At 38.4% G+C, this 14,808-nt stretch overlaps 3 protein-coding genes across 3 annotated transcripts in view; 1 reads left to right on the top strand and 2 right to left on the bottom strand.

The window, feature by feature from the left end:
* Positions 1-1,444, bottom strand: part of LOC145481525 (protein mono-ADP-ribosyltransferase PARP4-like) — a 51,458-nt gene extending 50,014 nt beyond the window's left edge. The window contains exon 1 of the mRNA XM_081460016.1: positions 738-1,444. Within this exon, the coding sequence (XP_081316142.1) occupies positions 738-890 (153 nt within the window). The 5' untranslated portion in view covers positions 891-1,444. The remainder of the gene's footprint in view (positions 1-737) is intronic.
* Positions 1,445-6,977: 5,533 nt separating this feature from the next.
* On the top strand, positions 6,978-9,465 carry LOC145483082 (BTB/POZ domain-containing protein 6-like). Its single transcript, XM_081461695.1, has one exon. It carries the CDS (start codon positions 7,593-7,595, stop codon positions 8,646-8,648), a length of 1,056 nt encoding a protein of 351 aa, XP_081317821.1. The 5' UTR covers positions 6,978-7,592; the 3' UTR covers positions 8,649-9,465.
* A 2,824-nt stretch (positions 9,466-12,289) lies between these two features.
* LOC145480375 (adenosine receptor A2b-like) lies at positions 12,290-14,038 on the bottom strand. Its single transcript, XM_081458661.1, has one exon. The coding sequence runs from the start codon at positions 13,342-13,344 to the stop codon at positions 12,388-12,390; it is 957 nt and encodes a 318-aa protein (XP_081314787.1). The 5' UTR covers positions 13,345-14,038; the 3' UTR covers positions 12,290-12,387.
* Between the last annotated feature and the right edge of the window lie 770 nt (positions 14,039-14,808).

Here is a 14,808-nt window from a genome sequence, read left to right on the forward strand (position 1 = left end):
TAATGAAAACATACCCATATCAAGGCTAGAGTGCAAAAACCATACCCTATTTATGACCGAAACGGTTGAAAAACCATATCCTTTGGGGCCGCACATACCTAGATAGCCCATATAAGGGAGTACCCCCCCCCCCCAACCCCGGGTTAGTCCTAGGAAAGAAGTAGTGGGATTGACCCAGTTACAGTGCTCTCAATTCGTTCAGTGGCAAACTTTCCCTTCCTGCTTATCATCATGCACTGTGTGGAATAATTTTCCTGGGAATACATCTGTATAAATACACTGTTCCTGAGGTGATCAGATCTCTTGTTATGACCTATTAAACTTCTGGGTAGATGTAATCCAGCTTCCCATTCATTTTCTCTCAGGGAGTGATTGACATCCTCAAACTCCTTTTCAGTGACAATAGTCATCAACACTTTGTCAAGCTGAGCAGATTACTAGATGATAAAAACCACCACCCAAAATTTATTTGCAGGGGCTTCAGCTTAGATACAAACTTTCCACCATCTTCCGCACCCACAACTTGTTGTATGCCGAAAATATATTTACATTACGGTATAAACGTTTGTTTAAAAAGTTCAGTAACAAGACGATAAAACGCTTGAACGATTGATTCTATAAAAAGCAGGTAATCAGATAAGAGCAGAAAATCCATAGAATTTTGGTACGACATATGGTATACCAAATTTTAACATTAAGCTTATAATTAGCAGCGAAGTGATCCGTCTGCCGCCTACCTGTTTGGTCAAAATGTATGACAATATGCCTCCATTGTCAACAATATCTCGTCGGATTTCTTTCTTCCTCTTGAATGACAGCAGCGAGGAAGCAGCAAAATCGACCGCAAACTGACAACTACGGAATATATCAGAGACCTGCAAAGTTCCCATAACTCGATCAAACAGCAGCAATTCAGATCTTCCGAACTTTCATTTTGCAGTTTTCAGCAGTTTCGAGTTCCGCTTGGGGGGTGACCTGGGAACTGGCGTCTGCGCCGTTCATTACACAACTTCCGGTATTCATGTAAGCTGTTGCAAAAGTCGTTCGTCGTCTTCCGGCACAATTTGAAGATCTTTGAACGTCGCAAACATTTTCTCGTTCCGAGTTCGGCTTTCGCAGCTCAACTTGAGGGCAAGTCTATGGATGCCGGGTGTGAGAAGGGGGGTGGGGGTACTTGGGTCAAGTTTTGCTGGGTATGTTGTTGGCCTGTCAGATCAGAACCCTTTTGTAGTCTATTCTGTGGCCAGTTATAGACCCCATCTGAGTCACGACCAATGTAATTTTCACGACCCAACTCAGTCACTTTCTGTTTATGTATCTAACTTATAAAGAAACTAAGTCGAAGCATAAAAAAACAAATAAAAAACGGTAACAGCATCTTCACCGCGTATCTTCCCATTTTAAAATCCTTCCTCATCATCGATTCTCCCTGGTTTCATGTATTGGATCAGATTATCAGATTATGTAAATTGGGGGTTGGTGGATCATTTGTGAACTTTTCTCGCAATTCCGCTGCTTTGCAAGCGCATGTATCGTTTGACATCTCCAGGACAACGTGTTACGTAACTGCGAGTGTTTCGCTGAGAATGGAATTGTTTTTTCAAATAACGCTAAGTAAATGGTTGTTAAGACTTCTCGTTTATTTATCACAGATTAAGGAAAGTGAAACGTCTAACGCCTCGTGTGTCACGTTCTTTTTCAGTATCACATTTGACGTCATCTGTGCTCTTTTATTGAACAGACGTACGGCAACATGGCATTTATTTGATAAGTGAATTAAGATGGTAAATGGAAATACAATGTTTAACCAGTCAGTGCGCTTATTTCTCTGGGCTATTTTCTAAAACTGCTCGCAGTTATTATTTTTCCGAGTACAAGTGTCACGTTGAAAATTCCTCATAAATCTTCTTACACTGTCTCTGAACAATTATACAATTAATCATAACAATTACAATTTCCTCAAATGTGATTGGTGCATAAACTGCAAAGTTGTAATCGGACAGTGTAATCGGACAGTTGGCTGTAATCGGACACCTGTAATCGGACAGTTGTATAAACCAATCATTTTAAGTCCTCTCCACTAAATCCACCAATCACAACATTGATTACAATCACTATAGTAACCACTGACTGAGACTGACTTTGTAAAATTGTGGAGGTTTAGTTTCTGGTGACTGTTTTGAAAGAGACTTAACAGCCATTTTGCGAGCTGTTCTCCATATTTTATAATTATGATATATAAAATGACAATAAAAAGCTCTTTATCAAATGAAACTTTTACTTTTGTGGGAAAATGTAATTGTTATGATTAATTGGTAACAGGACATCGTGTCGTCCAATTCAGTCTGTAATCATACTCGTGATTAACAAATCGGACTGCCGCTTCGCGGTCGTCCGATTTTGTTAATCACTCGTATGATTACAGACCGAATTGGACTCCACTCAGTCCTATTACCATTATTAAACAATTAAATCAATACAATTAATTAACAATTATACCTTGCCATAGGAAATACAGCCAGTCAGAATACAGGAAAGCCGTTGTATATTCGACGGTATTACTCGCAACCTTCCCATAATGATTCTGTTGGACCCTGTTGGCCACTGTAATCACTGCTTCACTCGCCTGAAGGCTCTCCTGAACACCCATTAGCGAGAAAATATAAGTGACGTATAAGATATTCCATGGTTTACCACTCGAAAACGTGGCATAACTAGAATTTATTCCTCAGGCCACGCTGGATACGAAGTGATAAATACATCTTGAACTTGATGAAACGCTGAAGTGCTGCGGACATTTCAGTTTGATCTAAATGAAGTGATGATATGAATAGGCGGGAAAATTTGTCGCGCGTTGTTCACTTTTTGAGCTGAATGAAGCATGTAAGGAAAGCCGGAGAGACGGACTTTTCCTCCGAAATATTTTTCGGCATAATGACCTTCAAAGTTGTCTGCATTCTGGAAAATTGTGACAAACGACAAAAGGTTTATGGGAAGATCCGAAGTATAGGCGTTGCTGAAAATGTATCAGCCTTGTGAGAGTCAAATGAAGCACGAGTTTACTTGTTCACGTGGCCGCCATCATCAAGACCACAGGTTGTGTTGCTCTGAATCGAGTTCGCTGAAGTATGAAAGGAGAAGACCCAAATGTAAGGTAACACACTTTACTGGAGTGCTGAGTTTAATTTTATTCTGGAAATCTGTTTTGATTTTTTATAACATACATACATACATACATACATACTTTATTGACTTTCCCTTTAGAGGTTTTTCAAAGACAATACAATAATAATTTAAAACTACTTAAAAACTCTAAGATTCATTAAGATTAATTAACTAGAATTAGGAATCTATAAAATCCTTAATAAGTTTACGTTTAAGATAAAACTTAAAAGCAGATACTTTCTCGAGAGTTTTTAGAGAGCTATCCATGGAGTTCCAGATACTGACTGTTCTGTAGTAGAACGTTCTCTGACCGCTGGCAGACTTAAAAAGAGGAATGTTCAGCATTTGTGAACTTCTTGTGGCACGTCCGCTTATTTCTCCTCGCTTACTGAACTGGGAAGACAGATACTCCGGCACGCGAGATGTTAGACATTTGTAGGCCATGATAGCGTTCCTGAAATATAACTGAGTCGCGACTGGTAGCCATTTAAGCTCTTTTAAAACTGGTGTGATGTGATCATATTTGTGTGTACTGGTCGCAATTCGAGCGGCAAAGTTCTGAATACCTTGTAATTTATTTATATTACTTTTTGATGTATTCGCCCACACGTTCGAACAATAAAAAAGTTTACTAAAAACTAAAGTATTTATAATAGTTAGTAGGGTGCATTTGTCAAAAACATGCTTTGTGCGGCTTATTTGACCGAGACAAGACATACAGGAGGAGACAGTTTTGGTAATGTGTTCGTCATAGGTCAGGTTCTTGTCCAAAATCACCCCAAGATCTTTAGCGGTGTGCTCCGGTACGAGTTCTCTTTCCATGAAGGTGAGGCTGGGAGTGTCCAGTCTGGAATGCATTTGCCTGCTGCCAAACACCATGAGTTTAGTTTTGCTTGGGTTCAACAATAAATGGTTGTTGGAACACCATTGGCCTATTCTATGCAAATCAACTCTTAAGTCAGCAAAGGCGTTTACAGTATCTTTCATTTTGAAGGATATAACTAGCTTAGTGTCGTCCACGTAGCTCTGGACGCTGCAATTCTGTGGTGCTGAAGAAAGATCATTTGTGTAAATGCTAAATAAAAGTGGTCCCAGTATACTTCCCTGCGGAACGCCACAGACTATGAGCAAGGGCTCTGACAATGTTGAATGGATTCGAACCACTTGTCGTCTATCATTAAGGTAGCTACCAAACCACTGGATAACTGGGTCTGAGGCGCCTACATCTCGCAACTTCAAAATTAGGGTTTCGTGGTTGACGCTGTCGAATGCCTTACTCATGTCTAAGAGCACTACCGAAGTCAACATCTTCTGGTCTATCGCTTTAAGAATGATCTATCGCTTTAAGAACAAACGATCCTGTGTCGGTTTTTGGATCTTCCCGTGAGAGTTTTGCTGCTTTTCATCTTCATTCGGTTGCTTTTGTTGTTCGTTTTAACCAAGCCTCATTAGACGTCAGTGTAGTTTCAAACTCCTTAGCGGCTTGTACAAAAACCCAAAACAACAAAACGAGATCAACAAAACGTCCAAAACGAAAAGACGAAAACAAAAACCACCAAAAAAAAAACAAAAAAAACGAAACGAAACGAGGGAAACGGCCAAAAACAAAACAAAAAAAACGAGTGAGCGAAAGACAGAATTCTCTCGCATTTAGGACTTTCAACTGTATGGCTGTCTAACGAAGTCTGAAAAAATTGACATTGGTTACGAAAAACGATAATTTGAATCTGATATGGGAATGTCAATCAGTGTGACCAAAGCAGATAGGGAAAGAAGAGAAATAAAAGGAAGCAGTATTCATTGATAATGTGTCAGTGTCGCTACTAGTCTCACTCACTACCCTGTTCACACCAACATGTTAAAAGTAGTTTAACTAAACAAGTTTAAAAATAAGTTGCTCATACCATACGCACACCACGACTTAACCAGGTGAAAACCTGTTTGACTAAAATATGGTAGCAAGGTGGTTTGTAATTTGTCTTCTCAAAATGACTGCAAAGCGCAATCGATAAATTGGAACACTCGAAAAGCTTGTAAATCACTCGCTTAACGGCTCGTGTTTTACAAGCTTTTCTCGTGTTCCCCAAACATCCCGCGTGGGTTATTGCAAATTTACCCCTATAGACCCATGGAAAGTGTGGTCTATTGCTTAAGTAAACTTGCTATACACCATAGTTTAATGTCTTGCAAAACACTAAAGCGCAAGGTCCCCTCAATTACATGTAAACGATGTCAGTAAACGAGAAAGAGTTTTGCACAGCATCAGGACAGGTTGAGTAAACGGAGGTAAGCAGTTGTAAGGGGAGTGGGTTAGTACCCCTATAAATCCATAGAAAGTGTGGCCTATTGCTTTTATAAAATAACTAGGCAAAATGTTTGCCATAGAGAAAAAAAAATTATTGCACCATTGTGATCAAGTTGCTCATTCTCAACAAATTCGTCAGATGATGCAGGAAAACCAATCACAAAAGCTGAAAGCACAGACTCACGCAATCTTCAAATGGAATAAAGGTTAGTTAGAAACGCTGCTTCTTAAATTTATTCCGAATTTATTTACTTATGTTGAAGCCTATAAAGTCTGTGTTTCCCCGTATTTTGCTGAATGAAAACTACTGCTTGGGCCGGCTAAATTCATTTATCGTGTTATGCATCCATGCTGTGAATTTAAGCTTAGACTTATAACTACTTATAAGCTGATAATATTAACTCGAAATAAATCTTTTACCTGCTTTTTTAACAATCCAAATTGATAATTCAAGCCCAGCTGTAGTCAGAACTGCGTCCTCCACGGACCGTGGAAAGCACTGAAAGCGCTTACATGTCAAACCGTCTTCTAAACTCAAGCGTAAAACGGAATCGACGTAGACTTTTGGCCATGGAAAAAAAAAAAAAAAAAAAAAAAAAAAAAATCAAGCATTCTATCGCGACCAAATTCTGGTCCTGTCTTTCCTTACAAATTTTGTTACAAATTTCCTTACAAATTTCTATGTATATGTTATTGATATCTCAGCCAGTGAAACCCGAATATGTATGAGATAAAGCTCTGAGTTCTCTAGTTCTCGCTAGTGTTCTCAGTTCTCTAGTTCTGACGTAGTGCTGCCCGCGTATCGGAAACCATGTGTTTACCGGCACAATCATGATAAACGATAGGTTTTTCACCAATCAGAGCGCGCGTAGTACCTCAATTGTTTTATAAATATAAATTCCGACGGGGGTGGCAGCAGTACTTTGAACAGATCGCTTCATGTCGCAAAGATGTTCTTCTAGTCGCAATTTATTTGGTTGAGAACAATTTTGTTTTCCGTGTTATTTTCACACTAGGAACGAACATAGAATGAATCTTCAAATCTCTTTGTTACAGAAGTAGAGATCCTTTCAAACATTCCTGCCTGTGAGTATATGTTACCAACTTGCTTATTTCGCGTAAGCTAGACTGGAAGAAGGTTAGTTTATTTATTCAGTCAGAATATCCTCGGAGCCCATGACCCCTAATTTTAAGCTAAATTTAGAGCATTGGAATCTATTAGGAAGCAAACTTAAAACCAAACTTGACTATCGTAGCTGGGGAGCCGGAATGTAGTGAAACCAAGAAAAAATTAAAGAAAAGCAAATAAACAAACAGTAGTACTTTTCACACGCGTCTGCGATGCAGGCTAGACTAGGCCTGGTACTCGCTCGGTCAAATGGGGCGAAGGGGATATGGACACGAAGTTAGGCCTGCGATTCGGACTCTTTGACAAAACCTGAGTTTTGGTAGACGTCAATCATCTCCGTCTCCTTGCCGACTGTATGTACTGACTGTATGTATTCTGAGACCTTGCAGCGGTCCACTCGTAAAAATTATCATGTTTACTTTACTTATGTACGGCTAGCTCACTAAATACATCGACATTAAATATTCCTTGAAATCTTTTAATGAAGACGTTTGTAGAGTTTTTCAACGGCCATTCGTATGCATGAATGACCCCGAGATCAAGCGAATCTGAACGCGAGCGAACAAATTATTTCTGCACGTATTTTTCTTGGACCAAAAAATGGGACTACGGACTAAACTTTATTACCTTACAAAATTATAAGGTTTATAAGAAGTTTAGGTCTTGGTCAGTCCGTAGCCCCAAGACAAACACCTACAGAAATAATTTGTTTGCGAGTAGATTTACTTGCTCTCGGGGTCATTCATGCATGCGAATGGCCGTTGAGAAACCCGACCCGCCCGTCTTCAGTTATAAATTTCAAGGAATATTTAATGCTAATGCGTTTAGTGAGCTAGCCGTTCATACTGAAAGTAAAATGATAATTTTTCCGAGTGGACCGCTGCAAGTTTTCACCCCGTTTTCCTTTTTTTTTCAAGTAAATTTTGCATACAGTCGGCAAGGAGACGGAGATGATTGACGTCCACCAAAATCCTGTTTGAGTTGTTCCGTTTCATGTACAGCGATGAAGTGAACTTAAACGCAGACAATGGCATGCAATTGCTGTATTTGGCCAAGAAATACATGCTTCCTTCCCTCGCTGACAAGTGCTCAGAGTTCTTTCGAGAAAACGTAGATGCGTCAAACGTGTTTCTTGTCTTACCAGACGCACAGAAGTACGAAGAGAAAGATCTGGAGGATCATTGCTGGAAAGTGATCGATAAACAAGCGGACGAAGCCGTGAAATCGGATGGCTTCGTGGCGATCGAGAAATCAGTGCTTGAGGCATTGGTCGAAAGAGAATCGTTGAACGTTAAGGAGGTGGAATTATTCAAAGCTGTTGATAGCTGGGCTACAAAAGAATGTGAAAAGCAAGGCTTAGTTGCAGAAGGTTCTGTGAAAAGAAGGATCCTTGGAGAACGGATCGTAAAGGCAAGTCGTTTCCCTGTGATAGGAGAAAAGGAATTCGTCGATGTTGTCCCCGACTGTGATATACTAACAAAGAAAGAATCATTCGACATGATGAAGTGTTTTATTTCTGTACTGAAGTTTCCAGTGGGGTTCACTAAATCCACAAGAGCGCGTTCTCGTCAGCGACTGACCAGGTTCGAATCAGGAATACCTGTTGGCGGTCGGACTGGTTGGGGGTATGCTCCTCAGTGTTCTGATTCACTAGTTGTTTTTGTGAACAAAAACATAAAGTTGCATTCAGTACGTCTATTTGGAAGCGAAAATGATGAATATTCAGTGACATTAAAGGTGACCGATTTCAGTGGTGGTGCTCTGGCAACTAAAACAGGCACTTTTTTGTCTGAACTTATCCAGAGTGAAGGACGTGCTTATTACGGCTTTGATATCGTGTTTGAGTCTCCAATTATTTTGGAAGCAAAGGCCCAATACTGTTTTCAAGCTCGCGTCAGTGGTCCACCCTCCTGGTATGGGATTGGTTGCCCGTTTACCTTGGAGCATTCTGGAGTAACATTTGCTTTCTTCAATAGGACTGGTGCAGGAACAGCGCGAACAACTAATGAAAAAGGACAATTTTCTGAATTCGAGTTCACTTTGAACTAGATGTAAGTTGCAATTACGTGCTTTGCTATATGAAATTCAAGTGTAATGTGTAGACCCGGAGTACATGGTTTGTAACTTTGCCAATTTAGATATATCTATATTCCAGTTAATTCGCGAATTTTAAGGCACATGAATTTCGAGTAAATATAAGCAAATGATAACTTGCAAATAAAGTGATCCTTTTACTTGCGGTGATCAAAAACTTGTCATAGCTCTTAGGTAAGGCAAAGCTTTTATTGAACCGAAAGGCCTGGGCACTAAATTATAATTGAGATTCTTTGCAACTTCTTTACACTATAATTGCTCATATATTTGTGATTCTCTTTCCGAAAACAAGTTATTAATTTCATAGATCGAGAACTGTTCCTCCCCGGAAGCGTAATCTAGTAACGGAACGTCACCTTTTCTCTACTCCGTCTGCAAATGCTTAAAACTTTCTTCTAAACTTAAGCGTAAACGGCAATCTCATTCCTAGGCCATCTCTTCTCTTCCTTCCTTGTCGTTGGGAGAAAGACCCTGGCTGCGTCTGGTCACGTGACCACCTGTGACACAAACTTTTCCACCGGGGTAGAGTCAACGAATGATTTCTTTTCAATAAGAAAGGCGATCGCTGGTCATCGCTATATTAAACCTCACACGGGCAAATACACCTTTGAAATTCTCCAGTCCTGTTCTAAGCTTCACACAGGTCAAACGATGTTTTATTCACCATTTTGCAAAATGTAATTCTGGACTATGCCAGGGAACCGTGTTTCAACATCTTAAATACAAACTTACATATGCTGTAAATCAAATGCAAGTCAGAATACTCGGCTAATCGGCCGTGTGACATAAATACTTTTTAACATCCAAAATACCGCACAAAGAAGAAACCATATTACCTCCAAGTTCAAAGATTCAAGAGACTGATTCACTGGTTTCACTTCGATTCTTCACGTACATGTGCATGTGCTAACCGTCGAAAAGTTTGTTCTCCATACGGCCGAATTTCTGTGTGAACGAAAGTCTTCTATATTTTGGAATCGGCAGAAAAAATGTAGCATTCTTAATCGGCAAAATTCGAATTCGAAGCCCGATTAAGCGGGTAGTTTTTAGCTACCGCTCGAGGATTTGAAACCCACAGATCGACACAAAGTTTATCACAGAAACAATCAAAGCACTCTACCACCCCTCCTGCCCAACAGATTTTTTTACCACCCAGATATTCCGGGTGGTCACCTGAGAACGCGTTTGCGTAAACGAAATCGGCGTAAAATTTTGGTCGTTGAAATTAAAAAAGATCAAACATTTATATCGCGACCATATTCTGGTCCTGTCAGTTTTTCTTACAAATTTCTATGGATATGTTGAATTAAGAGATATTCGTGTTATTGATATCTCAGCCAGTGAAAGCCGAAAATATATATAAAGCTTATTTTTTCACTAGTGTTCTGAGTTCTGTAGTTATCATCAGTCTCGGCTCTCACGTAGTGCTGCGTATCGGAAACCATTTGCTTTCTTCAATAGGACTGGTGCAGGAATAGCACTACAATAAACGATAGGTTCTTGACCAATCAGAGCGCACGTTGTATGGGTGTTATTGTAGAGTTTATTATTGATTTTCATCACAAATTGCAAATTACAATTTACATTATCCGCATATAGCGTACGCTAATCGAGGCAGGCGTTACAATAAATTAATATATAAACAATACTTTAAGTCACAATAAAAAGAAAGAAAGAAAATTAAATTAACAAACACATAAACAGTTAAGTACAAAGAGTCGGACTAGTGATAAGTAGGACTAATGATGATAGGAATTGTGAAAACGGAAAGTCATAATAAATACAGTCATAAGAGGAATTATTATATGGCTCTGTATCACAAGGACTGGGAACTACCAAATTCACGAATTTGATTGGCTGAAATCGATATTGAAAGCGGTTTAGATTTTCCCATCTAGACCGGTAATGTTTTGCAGTGAAACTGAGTTACTAAAATGCAAAATGTCAGTTAGTACAAACCAGTTACATTAAACGGATTAAATTGCTCTTGTCTGCGCCATATAATAAACATCTTATTAACCGAGCTTAGTCGGTCTGTATGGGAGAATCTTGACCTCGGTCTGTGCTCACGACCTCGGTCAAGATTCTCCCATACAGACCTCCTGCTCGCTTAATAAGAGCTAAATAATTATGGGTATTCAATAACAAGACAAGGGAATGGACGTCAACATAATCATCCTCAATCTTAGGCACTGTAAGGAGCAATTTATGAATTTGTCTTTTAAACAGCCTTTTCATACGTTTACCCCAATCAGAATGTAAACAATTACATAATCTTATATCAAAACTATAAAAAGACTGAATTTACGTTCAATCTCGCTGCGTTAACATATAATAAATTCTCTGCAGCAGAGAATCATGTATTATATAGATGAACGTTAGATGAAAGAGTAAACTAGTTCACAAATATCACTCGGTGCAGATTTGGTGGATACTTCTTGCATTATGGTAGAAACCGTTTCAAAATAAAGCATATTGACAGGTAAGATATTCGAAGAGACAAAAAGGGATAGCATGAGATCTATAGCTAGAAAAGAACATTAGACAAATAAGGGTATTTAATGGGACATGATGTGTTAATGTAGCAATTATGCCAACTATTTTGCTAAGCTTCGAAGCAACGTTATACAAGAATAAGAAATTTCTGTATGTTTCATCTCGAGTAAATCGCAAAAACATTTCAAATTATACGTTTTGAATCATAATAAAAAAAAATAAACATACAGAGTTAAACACTATTTTGATGACAGTGCTTCAAATAATACCAAAATGGGTCTTGAAGTTATGTTTTGAAGCCTTGAAAGTTTTATCGGTTTTCTTTTTCGTGATTTCAAAAACGAGTCTTTTTCCTAATGTCACTCCCATTATAATTTTTGGGTAATTTCGATATTTAGTGCTTTTTCAAAAGTCTTGTAAATTAATTCGACTTTCTGAGTCTCTATGAGGGGTTCAAATTTCGGGGAGAAAGTAAATTCTGAAAAGTCTTGCAGTTCGCTCCTCTCCTTTATATTTCAAGAAGAAACAATAGCAATAAAAAAAAAAAAATAAAAAAAAAAAACAGCTGTCAGGTTTGAAACTGTAATGCTTCTTAATTGTTTGATATTTTTTGTTTCCTTACCTTTGAACAAATAGGTACAGAAATACATTGAACTTTTCATAAATCTGCCGCTAGTTTAATTAAAAGCTCTATGTTATGAAAATTTCATATAAAGGTCTCTGAGTGTGTGAGTCTGAAATTAATCTGAGTGCAGAATATTGACCTTCTTTTGAGCTTTGTTCATGACGGAAATTAGAAAACTCTGTGAAATAAAGATATCAATCTATTAGGATATTTCAAATGTAGTGTGTGATTGGCAAAGTAAAATCAAATAACAAAAATCAAACGAGCGAGCTAATTTCACCACAAAACCGAAGATCTTTAATCGTCTTACACTGGAATATAATTACAAACAGGTTTAAAATAAAATTTAAACAAGGATAACTGTTCTACCCATCATGCCAGTCCAAACCCTGACATCCGCATCTCACATTGCTTTTTTTAAAATGTAAAATTTGGTTTTCTACATGCAATTTCTAAATATTTAAATTCTCTTGACTGCATGCCATCGTGTGACTCATGCTGTATTGATTTTTTTGAGAAGAAATAAGACACTTATTAGTCTTCAACGGCTGTTCTGAAAGTGTATGACAAGTATTACAATTTCAAATGATTACGATTCGTCTCGTCTTTTTTACAACGTACGTTGCTTGCAATGCTTGCTACACTATGTCTAATATCCTTTATCCGCCAATAGTAGAGCAAGGGATTCACAAACGAGGAAAAAAACACTATAGCACCGCAAACATTGAAGGCCGCTGACGATAATTTAGTCCCAAAAATGTCCAAAATGTTGATTACTAAAAGGCAACACACGTAGGGAACGTAACTCAGTAAAAATAACGCAAGAATATACAAAATTGTGAATACAGACTTTTTGTATTTTTCGATGTCAATGGCGTTTTCATTATTTTGTATTTGATTTTGATGGTGACGTATGATGCAATAAACTTTGTAATACGCGAACGCTGTAAGAACAAAGCAAAGTGTTGTGCACAACACGAAGATAACTATCACTGTTTTGAAGTTTCTGTTCGTATAATACCAACCGTACATGTGTACAGCATCAAGCACAATTAGAAGAAGTGCAGACGCGGTATAAAGCATAACGACTCGACGCACTGTAAGGAGAGATCTTCGACTCATATGCAGCCATCTTTCTACAGCTGTTATTGTCATGACGATGACTGTTAAAGAAGAAAAATAGTATCCCACGCTTTGTGTGATAACACCAGCAATGCAGATCAGTTTTCTCCAGCCTGCTAATTCAGCCAATTTGTACACAACATAAAATGGTTGACTTAACAACCCACTGCAAAAGTCAGTGAAGGACAAACCAGCAAGAAGAACATAGGAACGCGTCCTGAGAGACGGGTTCTTCCAAATTGCTGCCAAAATCAAAGCATTTCCTGCCACTGTCATGGGTACCATAAGTGAGGTGAAAACACAGGCTGTAAGAGTTACCTGATAGTACACTGAGGTACTTCTACTGCTGTTTGAAATAAGTAGAAAGGAACACCAACTGTCCGGCAAGCGAGAAGAATTGAAGGACATTGCTTACTCGAAAATCTGGAACGGTTTCACGGCAAAGGACTGGTGCATACTGAGATTTGGCCTCCTGCCAGTTGATTCGTGATCTCATTACGAATTAACAAATGTTCTAATTAATTTCGTCGTGGGCAAAACGATTAGACCGAGGAAATCAGGTTGGACATATTCGTACCAAAACAGGTTAGTCATGTCCCAAAACAGGTTAGCCATGTCCCCACTCTGCCCTGTCAAGGGAGGACGCCGTAACTTTGGAAGATGGAAAGGTATTTTCTGACACCAAGATTACAATATTCCTACAGCAAGAAGTTCTTTACATGGGTGCCGTGCATGGTCTTGAAATGATATAAGATATTCAACACAAACGAACAAGAAGACGTCCGCTCGCAGGCCAAAGAAAGAATGAATGACGTGGAATTATTGTAACTTATTGAAAAAAGTTTTATCAGAAATTTCGCTTTTAATTCTCATTAAATTTTGGACACTAAAGGTAAAATTCAATTGCAAATTGAAGGATTTTTAAAATTCTGGGCCAAAGATTCAAGCTTAATAAAACTAGCTATCCCAAGTGTAATTGAAGGTTATAAAAGTAGGTTACATACAGCTGTTTCTTAATAAACCTGGATGGGTGAAATCGTTTTTCAGCTTTAAAGTTCTCGCCTATTACGTCGAGATAAAGATCTTAATTTACCCGGCTTTAGCATTCAGAGCGAGAGTGCTTTTACATGCCAAGTTCTTTTAATATTCAGAGGTGATATTCCTGTAGGTAACGCTAACTAAATGAGAAACATATTGTAAACAAAGATTTTCCTGTACGAGTACGATTTCTACAGCTTTTATAATTAGATTCGTAAGGTGGGACTGGCGATAAATTACGCTCTAAAATAACTTAAGGTTGCCCAGATTTCTCATAGTTACAAGGTTTTGTTGTGGATGAATGCACTCTCCTTTATGATTTATAGCTGCTAAATTCCAAAAACTTTCCTTTCCTTTTCGTTTATTGATTTAAATTAAGGAGAAATCGATTGTTTTTACACATGTTACAAGTTTTACATTATTGAAAATATCATGATTCCTTGGTCTCCGCTTTTCTTTACAACTTAAGTTCCTCACGATACTTCTCACACTATCTCTGATTTCCTTTATCCCACAGTAATAAACCAAGGGATTGAAAAACGACGAAGACAACACAATGATCGCGCATTGAAGACCGTCATGGCCTATATTACTCTTCGGTTATCCTGCATGGCGAGGAAGACTAACATGCAGCACTGATAAGGAGTGTAACTTAGTACAAAAATTGCAAAAATATACAAGATTCCGAAGATAGACTTTTTGTCTTTTGCGATGTCCACGGCATTTTCGTTTGTTTGCACTAGACACTGATGACGACGAATGATTCGGAAAACTTTAAAATAAGAAAAAGCCGTAACAACCGCACAAACCCCTGCCCCCAACAAGAAGACAACT

This window comes from Orbicella franksi, chromosome 3, assembly GCF_964199315.1.
Source record: "Orbicella franksi chromosome 3, jaOrbFran1.1, whole genome shotgun sequence".
Lineage (NCBI taxonomy): Eukaryota > Metazoa > Cnidaria > Anthozoa > Scleractinia > Merulinidae > Orbicella > Orbicella franksi.